This window comes from Centrocercus urophasianus, unplaced genomic scaffold (assembly GCF_019232065.1).
Source record: "Centrocercus urophasianus isolate 14NV4802_14NV808 unplaced genomic scaffold, USGS_Curo_1.0 seq_10, whole genome shotgun sequence".
Taxonomy (NCBI): domain Eukaryota; kingdom Metazoa; phylum Chordata; class Aves; order Galliformes; family Phasianidae; genus Centrocercus; species Centrocercus urophasianus.
The window spans coordinates 7,557,631-7,573,263 of NW_024884142.1; the positions used below are offsets into that span (position 1 = coordinate 7,557,631).

General features: G+C 37.9%; 1 protein-coding gene across 1 annotated transcript in view; it reads right to left on the minus strand.

Moving 5' to 3' along the window:
• Window positions 1-744: 744 nt before the first annotated feature.
• The window catches only part of GREB1 (growth regulating estrogen receptor binding 1), a 52,500-nt gene continuing 37,611 nt past the window's right edge, over window positions 745-15,633 (minus strand). Inside the window, exons 24-32 of the mRNA XM_042818280.1 lie at window positions 14,196-14,338; window positions 13,693-13,854; window positions 11,881-12,085; window positions 10,654-10,828; window positions 9,530-9,748; window positions 6,596-6,731; window positions 5,939-6,139; window positions 4,128-4,266; window positions 745-2,535 (exon numbers count right to left, since the gene is read on the minus strand). Of these exons, the coding sequence (XP_042674214.1) occupies window positions 2,372-2,535; window positions 4,128-4,266; window positions 5,939-6,139; window positions 6,596-6,731; window positions 9,530-9,748; window positions 10,654-10,828; window positions 11,881-12,085; window positions 13,693-13,854; window positions 14,196-14,338 (1,544 nt within the window). The 3' untranslated portion in view covers window positions 745-2,371. The remainder of the gene's footprint in view (window positions 2,536-4,127; window positions 4,267-5,938; window positions 6,140-6,595; window positions 6,732-9,529; window positions 9,749-10,653; window positions 10,829-11,880; window positions 12,086-13,692; window positions 13,855-14,195; window positions 14,339-15,633) is intronic.

Sequence of the window (15,633 nt, forward strand, 5' to 3'; positions counted from 1 at the left end):
GTCAATAACTTTATGGGGACATGCATGAGGCTGGACTGGTAAGAAAGGCACACTGATATTCTCACCAGTGTGGTGTTCTTGAAACTTACTGTGAATCATGCTAGCTCCTCTAATTTCTGGTTATTTCTCTCTGTTTCTCTTTCCTAACATTTCAGTAGTCAAATTGAATGTATTAAAATGTTGTTAGAAAAGCAAGAATTTATTTATGAATATGCTGGACAGTACCATGTTTCTCGACCACTTCCATTATGAAAAAAAGAAAAAACACATATATTTGCTCTCAAATAAATTCTTAAGACTACAGTGAACAACCAGAAATTTTGCTGTGCAAAGTCCCCATCTCTGAAAGCAGAACTGAAAGGTTTCTTGTTTCAATAAATACTTTAGGCGTTTTTTTCCATTAGAGAGGTTGATTCATGGAGAAAATGCCTGTCTAAGGACTTGCAAAACAAATCATCTCATATCTAAAACATAAGAAAAGTTTGCAATGTTTGGCATAAATAGATGGAGCATTTGGTTACAAGAAAGGAGATTTCAAAGCTCTGTCTTTAGCCCAGAGTTCTTTTAAAGACTCATGTACCTTAGAGGCTATGTTATGCTTTAGACCATTAAAAGACACTCTGTTTTCTCTTATTCAGTTCAGGAAATTATTTAATCATCTTAGCCCCTTTCAACCAAACTTTTTCCTCCCCCAACCCTCCCCCCACAAAAAACATCCAGTGCTATACACCACCAAGACAGATATCCATGCAGTATTGACTTTATTTATAAAGAATAGTTTGGACAAGAATGTCACATTCCTTTAAAAAGTTTAAATTAACTAAGCAACAGGTGAAAACTGCACAGGTGGTGCTATTTACATAAGACAATGTCCATCTTCCTTCCCAGAACTTATACAAAGCCAATCTCACTCTGAAGAAAAACAACAGAATACATAAGCACACTGATTTCTAGCAGTTATCTTGCAAATAGCAGTCTGTCTCTTGTAAATAGCAGTCAAGTCTCTCGTCTTTACTGAAATTACCTTTTCCTTGTAAACACTATGAAATTTGCTCTTTGGCACAGCCATATTCATGTCATCATTTCAAGACTGATACTGTAAAGGCTTCAGGCACCTAATGGCATTTCATCAATATAAAATCAATGATACTCTCATTGGTGTATCCAGCAAGAAAGACTGCCCAAATATTAGACACCTTCTGGAAATGTCTATACTTACCCTTCCTGCATCCAGACTGAATGAAGTTTACACAGATTCTATAAAAACAAACACGAAATCTGAAACTTAGAGAATACTTCCAAAAACCTAGACAAGGATTGTGATCACTGACTTCACATATAGAGAGCACAAAAATACTGTGATGCCCGGTGCCTTTCTAGAACATGCTCTTGTATGGCCACCTAAATTAGTCTGTATTTTCTCACTTTTTTAATGCACCTTGGCAAGAAAATATCCCCAGTAAGTGTATTAGGAAAGTTTCAGAACCATCTGATCCTCTGTCTTGAATGCACTGGGCCTACCTTGAAGCTTGTAGTCAGTGCAAGAATTTAGTCAGAAAACAAAAACATCAATGTTCTAGATGTAAAAATCACTTGCAGGTAAATCTCACCATTTGGTGTTCTCAGTTGTGCCAAGCAGTTTCATTTTCATGTTTAAAGGTTCAGATTTCATTGTCAAATTTCCTGGCTCTTCTTTATGCTATGAAATTCAGACATGTGATTATGCTGCCATCCCAGGATTCCCGTATACTAAAACTATCCAGTTGGCATCTGTTAAAAAAAATAAGACTCCAACTGGGCTCCCATTCTTTAAGAATATACTTTACATATCTTCATTAAAAAGCCTACCTGGATCAATTAAGAGCAATATTCTACAAGGCTGTAACAATTCCTGTTGCCTTGTGCCAACTGTTAGATAAATAAGACTTGTAAAACAAAATCAAAACCTGTTCCTACATTTACATTTCCTATTTCTGGAATGAACACAAGTTTTCTAAAACTCTTGCTTATCAACTTGCGTGTGGTCTTTTTTGTGTCAGAAGAAATGCATTCATTGATTTCCCTTCTGATTGAAATTTTTTGCTGCCACGAGGAATAATGAGTTTCTCTGTCCTTCCCAGGAATCAAGAATTACCTCCGTCAGACGATTAAATTAGAAAATCCACTTACAGTGCTTGGAAATAAGAGGATAAATTGATTCTAATAGACAATGGCAAGTCCTGTTTCTCCTCAGAAAGCACAGCCTCTCAAAAGCCATTTCACGAGATGCTGGCAATTAGTCTCCTGTATCATTCTTCTTCTTCTTCTTCTTCTTCTTCTTCTTCTTCTTTTTTTTTTCCCCTAGTTATTCAGGAAAAGTGTCTAGTTTCTATTAAATATGTCGTCCAGTCAGGAAGAAAAGTGGCCTGTCCTCTTTTGCGTTGGCAGTCTGGAATTCATCCCTCAATCGAAACTGCCATTCATCTTCCAGCTCCAGCCGGACAACAGTCTGGCGAAGAGAATTCCGATCTTGACAAATAACACACAGGGTGGCACCTAAGTAAACAGTCAGTGAGAAACCCATGTGAGTATCACCTTTGTTCTCAAATCGCCCATCTCCCACCACCTCTTAGCAAGAGGAATTTCCACCACTTCCAAAACAGGAGCTACAGATATTCTTGAGTGAAAACTAAGACATTTAGGTTTTTTGGAGAGTTATCTTCAGTCCCCTGTTTATCAGGGTCTTCTTCTGTAACCTGGGATATCTAGTATTCATCTAGTACACAGGATTAGCAATACATTCCTTCTCTTTGGAGAAAGAAAGATCAAATCTGTCAAGTCAAAGAGGGTGGTGACAGAAAACAAAGTAATACCTTACATCCATTACTGTTCTAGCCCTGATAGAACATTACTTTGTTAAGTGAAACCCTCACTCAACAAAACACGCCACAAGCCAATCCCCACAATGGCTAATTAAGCTCTGTGTGTTTTGCTGACCAAAAATGATCTAATATGAACTGTTTTGACTGGCATGCTGATACTATTTCAACATACACACATGATTTCCTGGCTCTTGAAAAAAGTGCTCAGTCAAGAGGAAATCACCTCACCTGCTCTCATTACTCTGCAAAAGAGACGGTGAGATAGAAAGAGATGCCCAAGACAGAAACAGCTGAGAATACAATAAAAGTAAAGAGAGTCGAGTGGTGTTTAATGCTTAACTGACTGATTAGAAGGTCAACTAAACTGCCAAGGGAAACAGGGAGCTCTTGAATCAAATACACTTTGTGCTACACACTGCAAAAATCATCTGATTTGTGCAGGCTTCTTGTCACTCGAAAAAAATGCAGAGTAACTTTGAATGGAAGCAGTCCTTTTATACTTCAAATGTGGACATTGCTCCAGAATGCAAATAGACACAGGGACTCACGTGGCTTCAGTAGCACATGCAGGTAAAGCATTGTGTACCCTAATCTGTGCTACAGATACCTATACAAAACTGCATTAACTACAAAAAAGAACATGGCAGTTCATAACTTCTGTTTTAAGAAGGCAGTGGCAGTGGTGTTTATACTCCAGTGACAGATGTAGCTGAGTGAAACAAATCCCCAGAGCACTGAATCTCTACAACAGCAGCAGAACAATCCAAAAGAAGTTGCAATACAGACAGAAGTGATTTGTCTCCAGTGCTGTCCATGATCATATGCACTGTGTGGAGAAACTGGTTACTAAGAATAACTTTTAGTGATAGCATTTATATTTCCAGGAACAGCAAACAGATTCTGATGGAGTCTTATCATCATCCATTTCTTCTTGACAACTGAAAAAACATCACTTGCAAGAACACAATGGCTGAACGTTTCATACATAATCATTTTCAAATATAAGGTAACAATTTATGTGTATACACTATGCATAGCAGTATAGATCAAACGTTGTTTCCCTGTCTGCAGAACTCTTAACACTGTTATGGATGAATCATCAAATATCAGAGATGGTAGGGCATATAAACACAAACATAAATACACACATGTGCATGCACAGTTTTTCACATAACATTCAAAATCAGTGGTGCTTTCCCCATTTTGATCCCAGATTTCCAGTGACCATGTCATATAATTCCCTGTAATAAAACGGTTGAGGCTCACCTTTAAGAAAATGGAACTTCTTCAAAAAGCTAGCTACAACAAAGGAGTCACAGAGGTACAGCAGGAGACCACTGAATGTCAAACCAGAGGAACTGATATTCAGAGAGTGAGGCCGTGAACTCACATAGCAAACTGCAATCTGATTGGGAGGGGATAAGAAACATAGAAATTAGCTTTCTTCAGGCTTCTTCACATCAACCTTACAGTATTTGCACCTGATCCACCTTCAGACTTGCTTTCCAACTCCAAACATTATGATCATTACTGTTCCTTTGTAACAATTCCTCTACTTATTGAAAAGCAATCTAAAAGCAGTATCTGTAACTATCATTAGTCATAATTACTCATTACTACTATAATGAGGTTTAGATATGAATGGTTTGAAAGTTGCAGTAATGATGGCTCCCATCCATAACTCTGTGACCTGTGCAGCACAGTTTATCTACACAGGCATGAATATAGTAACTGCACAGTCTGACACAAGAAAAACCCTATAGAAAGGTTTAATGCCATTTACATCACAAAAGGATTAAAAAATCAGTATAGTTGTGCATCTACATAATTGCATGAGGTTTCCTACTGTCTAATTGCTTTTTCTATTATTAATCTCCTATTCCAGTGGGAACTGGGAGTATTTATAGCATCCTTTCAGGTTTTGTAAATTTCAGGTTAAGGAATCCTCTAAATATAACTGGACTTCCAAAGTGCCTTTCTACTCACCTGGGGCAGACCCACATCCAGCCGAAATCAGCATGATTCAGTGGAGGAAGGTTGGCTCACAGCAAGAGAAACTGGCGCAAGATATCTCTATTTATGCATACTGTACATGCAATAATTCCTTCAACCCTGCTGTATCATATACTAGCTCAGGTAACAATTCCCAAACTGAATTTAACTGAAAGGATGCAGTGGATGAAGGCACTAACAGCACAGTGCCCTTCCACGGATTTTGTTTTTTCAGGCATGATGGGAAGCTCAGCCAGAAAGAACTGGAATCAATCATAGAATCACTCAGGTTGGAAAAGACTTCAAAGATCACTGAGTCCAACCACAACCTAACCATACTACCCTAACTCTAACAACCCTCTGCTAAATCATGTCCCCGAGCAAGAAACACAGAGATCAAAATGTTCTGGAAGCAGCACAGATTGGAAGGTCGTTACATAGCTGCTTTGGTAAAGAAGTTAAGTTAGTAAATGCAGCAAGACTGATTTTCATTTAGTATTTAAGTCAAGTGAAAAGATAAAAATAGATTAGTGAAAATCAGCTCCTTATTATCGCACTTCTACATGACCTACATTTGTATTTAAAAATAACCTTGGCTTTAGGTCCAAAGCCACCAGGGAGAGCCAACGGATCTTAAATGCTGATGTCAGCCTCTCCCACTCTGACTGTGTATCTTGGTATTTGCTGCTCTGACTCAGCTTGTCAGTTAAAAGTGGACAAAAAACTTTTGTATTTTGAAGTGCTTTTTAAGGACTAGTTAGTGTTTGTAAAACTCTTGTGGAAGATATTTGATGTAGGAAGGACCAAATTACAATGGACTGGGAAAACACTTCTTAAAAAAAAAAAAAAGTGTTCTATGTAAGTTAAAAATCTAATACCACTCACCATATCTATTGGACAACTCTGATATTGCTTTCCATGTACTTTATTTGTAGTTTCTCCCAATATCTCTATAAGACCAAGAATTTAACACCATAGGGTTCTGTTAATTTGAAGGCTGTGTTCTGAAGGCATCCATCAACAAACTCATCCAAAACATAGGCAATACATTCCTAAAGCAAATTAAAGATTTCTTTGTTTCATACCTGCGGTCCTAAGTTGAGGTAACAGTCAACAGAGAGCACTGGATGTCTATAATTCTTCAGTGAGAGAGGGAAGAAGCGATGGCTGTGATACTGGAGGTATTTTTCTAGGAGTAACTGGGCAGGTGCTGCCAAGAAGGTATGCTTGCTGTCAGGAGCACAAATGTATTGAGCAGGTGAGATTGAAACTGGAATGTCAGATACCTATGAGGAAAAAATATTTCTGGCACAGATCAATCCTGATCAATCACATTGCATTTATCTGAATTCTGGTTTGTACAAAACACATCTCAACCCAAAAATCTAAGACTTATACAAGAATAGTCATTCAGACAAACGTATCTACTACTAAAAATGTTGAGAGATTCAAATAACTATATTTGTATTTACAGAGACTTAGAGTTTTCTTCTTTGATACCAAAGTACTCCCGAATATGAAATCATTTGAAGATGAGTAATCAATACTATACACTTACAGTGAATGGTTTTCTTTACTGTAAAATGTTATTTGGGTAATTTTGAAAATTGGATTTTAGAAAAAATAGAAGCAAACGTATCCCATTACTGGCACCTGAACCATTAATATCTCAGCTCTCCTGATTACAGGGTACGAAAGGGAAAACGAAATTCTAACAAGGAAGAAGAAGTCTCAGTTCCCACCTTGGACTTAATGTGGAAGGATCTTTGTCCTCCTACTGCAATTTGCTTTTTCATGACACTGAAGTGATTGAACCGACAAATAAGAAGGCCAGCACTGTGGACACGCAAGTTGAAGTCAACATCATCACAGGTAAATCTAGGAAGAATAAAATCATGGCACTTCAGAGGAAAGTTTGTCATCACAGACTAACACGTACAAGCACTCAGGGTCTCTGATCAATACCATATGAAGGAGAGCTATCAAACATACCAACACTTCATTTAGTAGTAATCAGTCAGGGAAAGAGACTTCAGCTTTGAAATAAGTGAGGTCAGTAGCAATAACCAGAATGAATTCAAGAAGATCAAAATGAGGGAGGGAACCATTAGGGAGTGAAATAACCAAAAACACAGGAGAAAGCAGAAAGAGGAAGGTACCAAAATGCCAGGGAAATGACCTAGGAGTTAAAAACATTTCTTTGCCTCTTAGTACAATAGTGCAGTCGTGGAGAAAATATACACAAATATTTCCTTGACCTAAATAAGGTCAAGGAAATTAATTCCTTTGACTTCCAAGGAAATGGAAAAGGCCCTGCATTTGATCTGTCAAATGCAAAGAAGTCTGCCTAATCATTTTTCCTTTAGAATAGAAATATCTGTCGTTGACAATACAACAAAGGGCAATGGGCACAAGCTAGAACACAGGAAGTTCCATGCAAACCTGAGGAAAAATCTCTTTGCTGTGAGGGTGACAGAACGCTGGAACAGGCTGCCCAGACAGTCTCCTTCTCTGAGGATACTGAAGAACCTTTTGGACGCTTTCCTGTGTAACCTACTGCAGGGAGCTTGCTATAGCAGGGGGTTGGACTCAATAATGTCCAGATGTCTCCTTCCCTGCAATTCTGTGATATCCAGTAATTTTGTTTTACATTCCCCTACAGAAATAATGCAATTTTATGTAAGTAGAGAAAAAATTATTTGAAGACAAAGACCCTTTTCTTAATCCAACAGAACTTCTGGAACAGAGAAATAAAGTAAGCAGAATGAGGCCAAACATCCTTGAGCTGAATTTGACCTACTTCAACAATAAGATGGAACAGAAGGTAAACTTCTAAAGCTGACAACATTTAAATCCTCTGGCCTTTGGAAAATTCAGCCTCAGTTCTCCATTTGGAATTCAGATTTGTACAGCAAACAGGATGATGTGCAGAACTGTGGAATTAACATCCAAGGCTTGGATTTAAAACAGCGAAGTAATTACTGCAACAACAGACATCAGTAAGAAAAATGATATTTTATTGTATGTTTTGAAAACCCTCTTTGATTTTAGCAATATTAATGTGGATACTTGTTATCCACATATCCCAGTGTCTCTGTGTTTTAAAATACACCTTTTTCATTGCTAGCTCAGGCTTGGACTGTCATGTAATGCTTCAACCTCAACAGCACCCACATAAAGCAATATGGATTAAAGACACAGGCAGGAAATGGATGATGTGGTCTGGCATTCCTGACCTTTTAGCATTGCTGCCCATGCTTGTATCATTTTATTTTATTGCACTGTCGTTTTCTTCATTAGCAGTTCATAATGCTTCATAAGATAATAGCACTGGACTGCTTGGGAGCAGTGTTCTGTATCAGAAGATGAACGGGAGCAAATTCAAAATGCTCTTTTAGTGTCAGATTGGTAATGATAGGAATTTAGGTCATCTGTTTATCCAGACCTCTTCCTCTCAGTTAGAAATAAATTTGGACTTCAGGAGACATCTTCCTGAGAAATACAGTAGAGTTTTGCTGTGCATTTTAGATGACCTGGGCTATCCCAAATAGCTTAAAGAAAAAATTAATATTTTAGATTTCCTGTAATACGTGTCAACCCCATGTGGATATATTGTGCATGCTGAGGTGCCTAAAGACTCACTTTAGACAGAGGAATCCCACCTCTGACAGTAGCTACTTCATTCTGTTGTGATAAATGCTTGTTTCTCGGAACCAATACCCCAGGGTTTTTTCAAGTAAATCAGTGAATGCCTGTGAGGTGCTGCACCTAGTGAATGCAGTTCTGGTAACCGTGGTGATGCTGTTCATGGTAGTATTTTAATTTGAAATACTCTATGTGATATAAATAAAAAGAAAAATGGGAGTTCTGTGGCAGCAGAATGTGAGAAATAATCACTAATGTTGATGTTCATTTACTGCTTTCTTCTGATTTGGCTGATAAACATACATGGAATAGAATAGGAATAGGAATAGGAATAGGAATAGGAATAGGAATAGGAATAGGAATAGGAATAGGAATAGGAATAGGAATAGGATAGTTCAGTTGGAAGGGGCATGCAAAGATTATCCAATCCAGCTGTCTGACCACTTCAGGATTAACCAAAAGTTAAAATATACTAAATTATACTAAATGTCTCTTGAACACTGACAGGCATGACTATCTTGCTAAGAAACCTGTTCCAGTGTTTGACCATCCTCATGGGAAAGAAATTTGTCTTAATATCTATTCTGATCTACATTATGCTCCTCAGCATAAAAACAAGCAAACAAACAAACAAAACCAAACAGCTGTATCTCTGTATCTCAGTTCCATCTCAGAACAAGACTTAGTTATGCACCATTCACCCACAAAGCCATGATTTCCTTTGGAAAAGTCCAAGTTGGCAGGAAGAGAAATATGGTGTTACCAGAAGGCCACTCGGATAAAACCGGGAGGCCTGCATTACAGTACACATCGCTTAGTGCATCTACTCCAACTCAAATGACTGCTTCTTTGAAACTGTGGGGATTAATGTCTTTTTTTAACTATTGGTAATTTGGGAAGGATTTGAATGTTCAAAAAGAAAACAAAACCTGTTTGTGCTCCATTAATAACCTCCTAAAAATCCAGCAATAGTGTTTGTAAAATTTATTTGGTTCATTATGTCTTTTGAAAGACGTTACAGATTCACTTACCTGTTCTGATTGTATTGGACATTCTGTGTCAGATCAACATTTAGCATAATGAAATCATGGACGTGGCAACACGAGAATGGTTCCTTGATCTCAGAAGTGTTTGTTTTACTGGACCATTTTCTCATCCCAATTAAAGCATAGTGAGTGACATTAGGAGTTGCTTCAATACGTTGCAGAATGTGCTTCAATGAAACATTCCTTTCAGTCCATGTATAGTCGCTACAGCAATTAGGAAAATGTGTTGAAATATAGAGAGAATAATTAGAATCTTATTCGGCTGAACAATAGTTCTCAAGTCCATAGTAGTTACCAGGTAGATAGCTTCAATGTTGTACTGCTTTATTGCAATTTTTCACTTCCCATTTCAGGGTAGACTCAAAATTTAAAACTATCTAGCGCTTATGTGGTGGGAGACTGATATGTCAGGTCAGAAATTTACCTTAGATCTTTCAAAGTATTCACTCAGATTTCCAGATTTTTAAAGTTACCTAGATAATGTTGCAATGCACCTGGATAATGATCACTGCAGGGTTGCTGACTTTGTGCCAGAACTTAAGTGTGCAAGATCGTCCTAATCTACCTCTCAAATCCATAAACCTCAAAGCTCAGTGAGCATTTTTCTTTTCGAAGGTTTGCTATAACTCCTGCATTGCCATCATTCTGGGAATAGGCAAAGACATGTAGAACAAATAATTTTCTTAAGGTTACGGAAAGAAAAATACTGTTTGAAGACCTGGTGTATTGAAAGAGCCGCACAGAGTGAAACTGACAAACGATCCAGCAGAAAGCAGTTGCCTGATTTGCACAGAAATGTCTTTTAGCTTCCTTAGAAAAATCCTACTGAAAACGTACACATGAATGGCTGTGTTTGCTCGGTGTATGAAGGACTGTTTTCAGAACTTGAAATCTGCAGTTCTAGTTTGAACCAGAGCAAGGCACTTAAATCCTCAGGGGACAGAAAAGCAAAACAAGCAGTAAACATTGTGGAAAACAATTTTTCAAATGGCAAATATTATGCTCTGCTTGTACAGGGTAAAAGTAGTATACGAAATGTCATTTTAAAACTGATATGCTGTGAAAGCTTAAAAGAGATCAGCTGAAAGAGCAAGTGGTCTTCTATTTACCTTTTCCTGTCTCCTGAGCAATCAACTTCTACTGCATTCCACATAACACAGGAGTCATCTGAAATGACAATGAAAGGCCAAATGTCCTGCGGCTTGATGCCCAGCTCCTCCTGCCGATTTCGTTCTAGCTCCAAGTTATGATAAGACAGCTCTTTGATCAGGAAGTGTGCCGCACCTGAAACCAAGGACATAATCTATAAGATGAAAAGTAGGGGCAGAAATTGTTTGCTTTTAACTTGAAATCCTTTAGAAGAGAATATTTCTGGACCCCAGGATATGTATGACTCACTCTGAAGGCTTCAATGTCCTAACACTCCCCAGAGCCAACATAGTATGTCTGTGGCCAAGATAATGACTGACAGAAACCCACTGGAAAGCATGCAAAATAAAGCCTGAATTCTGTGGTAAAGATTTCTTAAAATCTGAAGGGTTGAGTGACTGATCATTTTAACCTGACAGACAGTGCCTCAAATATTGTAGTGTAAACTCTAGAAATGTGGGTTAACTGAATGACATGTGAGCGATTTCTCTTGATTCTCTATTCTCAATGATTGTCACTACTGATGTCTACAAATTGCATCACTAGTGCAAGGTGCTGAATACTTCACAGATATTATATTAACAGAATCTATCCAAGAGATGTATCTGACTGGTATGCTCATTAATCTTTACCCATCTCATTTCTCCCACACACACCTGAAGCTGTAATAGAGGGCTTCCAGTCTCATGAACTCAGTTGTTTCACTTCCATGAGATGCAGCAGTTACCTCCTCTACCAGAAAGTGTGAGCACAATTCAGTTGAGCAAACAGAAGCCTCTAGCAATATTTGAACCTCTCTGGGTACCTGAGATTCCTATGCAGAATTAGCTGGAAATAGCATGCAACTTAGTTCTAGAAGGCAGAATAGGTAATTCCATCTGAATTAACTACCCTCATTTCTATTTAAAATCAAGAGAGAAGAAAAAGTATTTTCATGTGATTCATCTAGCTTGTTCTAGGTGATCTGGATTAAGTGATGTGCACCAAAGACTGTTACACAGACTGTTACACAAGACTGTCTTCAAAGAGAATCCAGATCATCAGATATGGTAGCTATAATATCTATACCTATATCTATATCTATACCTATATCTATATAAATCTACATTTCAATTTGAATAGCATCACCTCAAGGGCCCAAGTCACATGTCCATATTTTTTTATGTCACACTTCATGTCACACTTACCCACTCCTGCACTGTTGAAAATGCTTGGAAGAACAAGCATAATGTGGTTGGGCCAGTACTTTTTGTATATGGCCATTTCGTATTCCTTGACAACTAAAACATGCAGATGACTGGCTCCATCCATTGCATGATATAAATTGAAAAGCCCATGTTCATGGCGCCCAGTGGTGGGAGTAAAAGTGGGGCTTTTTATGAAATCTTCACTCTGTAAGTGAATCGAAGATAAGTTTCTTTATTAAGCTGGATAATGTTTAAAAAAGAACCATGTCCATCAACAGAGCAAATTGGTTTAAGTTTCACTACATTGCTACATTTTAAATCAGCTTAATGGGAAAATAAACAAGTTTTATAAGAGTTGGAAAAAAAGAAAACTCCATCTACTAACTTATCTATCTGGTGAGACAGTGGTGAAGTGGATAGGACTGGTAATTTTTACTGCCAACTACTCATGGACCTTGAGGCTAGATCTGGAAAAGGGTTCAGATCTGTATGACAGAACATGGTAAGAAACACATTAGTCCAAAACTGTAATATAAGTCTTCTGACTGGCTATCATCCAAACTTGAATGCATTTAAACTCATTAAGTACTTTCAGGTTTGACAGTATATCTCCATAGTGCCTTGTTTCTACAAACATCCAGAACTATTCCAGCCTGAGGAACTGATTTCAGGCTGAAAGGGACCCAAAAGGAAACTATGCCTCTTCACAGCCCTCACAGTTAAGCACTACACATTAAAAATGTCAAAGCACAATATGATGGACGGGTATTAATTTCTGTGGAGTTCTACAGATTTAATTAAAGTGCACTGAGACAAATATTTTATAGTAGTTTTATAATCTAGGTTTATATCTCACAGCACTTTTCAACCTTGCATCAAGGCTGCAGGCACCATTTTGGAGTGAACGAACAGATAAAGAAGCAAAGGGAAAACAAACAATTTTGGCAAAGCCTCAGAGCAAGTCTGTGACAGAAGCAGGAGAAGAACCCACAGCTAACCAGATCACAGTTCAAGTTACGTACAGATCAAGTACAAGGTTACTGAAGTTTAAACCTCACTTTGTACAGTTGCTGCTATGTTGCTGTGTGGGGTCTCCCATTTCGATCTTCAAGGACATGAATGCTCAAACTGGAGGGTGATATTGATAGATTATCTTTTATTGGAAACAGCTTATTTTCTCAAGTAAAGTAGTAAGCTAGTGTTTGCTACTGTTTCACAAATTGCTCCACTAATGCCCACACCTAGCCTGAACCACTCATAGCTTCATCATAAATATGGATATTAAGAGTCATTGTAAAGGACAACATCAGAGGCTGCATAGCCTGCCAAATGTTTTATGCAGTATTTTCTACAAGTGTATCCTGCAATTCTTTGGATAGTTTTAAAGCCTTTGCAAAGATTCTTTCTTTTTAAGAAACCATCTGAGCACTTATGCATAATAGGATTGAAAATCCATTGCCTTTCTTTACAGTAAAAAATTGCTTCCTTACAGTCAGTAAACTGTACGACAAACAAAACCACATCTCTGAGGCCAGTTGCTGAAACCGTTCTCGCTTTAACGCCTTAAACCCATAACCAAAAAACTTTAACCTCAGATAAGAATGTAAATGTGAAAAAAAAACAGCCTTGGTAATGAGAAAAAGCTTGACAATTTTGTTGCATGTCTCTCTTTCTGGGAGAAAATACAAGCCTGTGTTAGGTCCTTATCATCTCTTGACAGCACGATCTGAAATGTAAAGAATCCTACAACGAATCTTAAAGATGGTCGTGTCTCTCTCCTATATATGGCCACAAATATAATAATTCATCTACCTTATCTGTGACTAGTGGCAGCCTCATGCTTTCCAGTTGTCTTCCTGGTTGGCTAAAGACAAAATGATGCTCCTTTGACTTTGGAATGATAAAATGAAGCTGGATCTCTTCTCCCAGCATGGAATAGGAAAAGGCAAATGCATGCAGAGTGGACTCATAAAGCTGAAGATGGGAAAAATAGGATAATGCCAGTGGTTAGTGTCAAAATTATTTCCTACAAGGTCTCACTGTGGTGAATATGCATTCATAACATTACCAAGCACTTAATGTCCCTCTGAAGGCCCCAGATTACATGAGGAACAGAAACTCTATAGTCCCCAGGTCTGATGTCTAGTCAAGGCAGGCAAACCTCAAGACATAATAAAATCCAACAATCAGCTCTTTCTTTAATCTACACAAACAGATTGTAAGTCAATTTAGCTACAGTGAATAAACACAAAACTGTGTTTGGGTTGTGTCTGCTTCAATATCTGATCTAAATATTAATGTCTGGAAATTTTTACCTGGTATCTGGGATTGAAACCCATATACTGATGGCACTGTTCACAGTGATGGTAGGTGTTATACGCTGCATACTTGGATAATCTCATCCTAGTTGTTTGACGGTGGGTGTACATATCCTCCTGCCTTCTGCTAATGGGTCTGTCTATTAAAAACAGAAACAAAATGTATGTAACATATATTCAAGGCCAGAATGTATTCCCTTGTGACAAATTGTTTCTGTCACTTTAATTAAACTAAAGAACGATGGCAGGATTAAATGCATGCAAAACAAGGTATAATTTCATTCTGAGCATTGTAGTGGTAAGTCCATAAACTTGCTGAGGTTGCAATATTTCCCTTTGATTGGGTTATTAAAGGCAATCTTAAACAGCATTTTCCCCACTATCAGTCCCTAAGCATTTTTGCCATGCATAAGTAGGTGTCAGTCAGACTTTGTGCCACATCATACTTGAATGAATTCCTATGCACTTCAAAATTGACCTGTCTAAACTTTCTCTCTCCAACTTAGGCTATAAAGATATTACAGAAGACACTGACAAAAACCTCACTGAAGTCATTGATCTTCCTTTGTCCATCCTGCCAGTCCTCTCATGATAAAAGGCAATTAGGTTTGTCAGTCATTATTTGCCTATGATTCTTCCATGCTAGCTGTTCCCAATCACTGTCCTATTCTTTATGGTCCTGGACATGATTTGCAGGAGGGTTGGATCCATAACTGTTTTGTGGACTGAGAGTGGGCTGAACGGGCAGTAATTGCTTTGGCCTTCCTTCTTGTCCTGAAAAAGAAAGGCATTTTTGCCTTTTTTCAATCACCAGGAATCTCCATCCACTGTCGTTACCTTCTAAAGGTGGTATGATGTTGGCGAGCACTCTTGGTGTGCTTGGATGCATCCTACCCATGTTTCCCCAGCTGGCTTACGTATGGGACTGTAAGATAAGAGTTATTTCACCTGGCCATAGACATTTTCATTTGCTATTTGCTTGTAAGCTAGATGAGTGCTACAGACCGCAGAAAGACACAAACACATCTGCAATCCACGTGCCCTAATTTAAATGCGTACTTTATCTAAAGTTTACTTCAGAAGTGCTTATTTCTTATGAAGAATTATTACAGGAGTCCAGAGGACTATTTCACACCTTAATACTACAGGAATTTAAATCTGAACACATACATATCACCTTTTCCAAACCTAAACCAAATAAACCTATTAAGATCTCTAAGAACATAAAGAACAACATTGCAATAGAAAACATTAAAATGCTCACTTTTTGTGGGATCAGAGTGTTTTTAATGAGACTACCTCTTCAATATGCCATAAAACATTAATAAGGCTACTAATCTAGTGTTTCATCTAACAAACTACAAATCTTTTTTCAATTATTATTTAGTCAAGTACAATTCTGACAGTTTTACACTGTTTAAAAGTCAACATGATT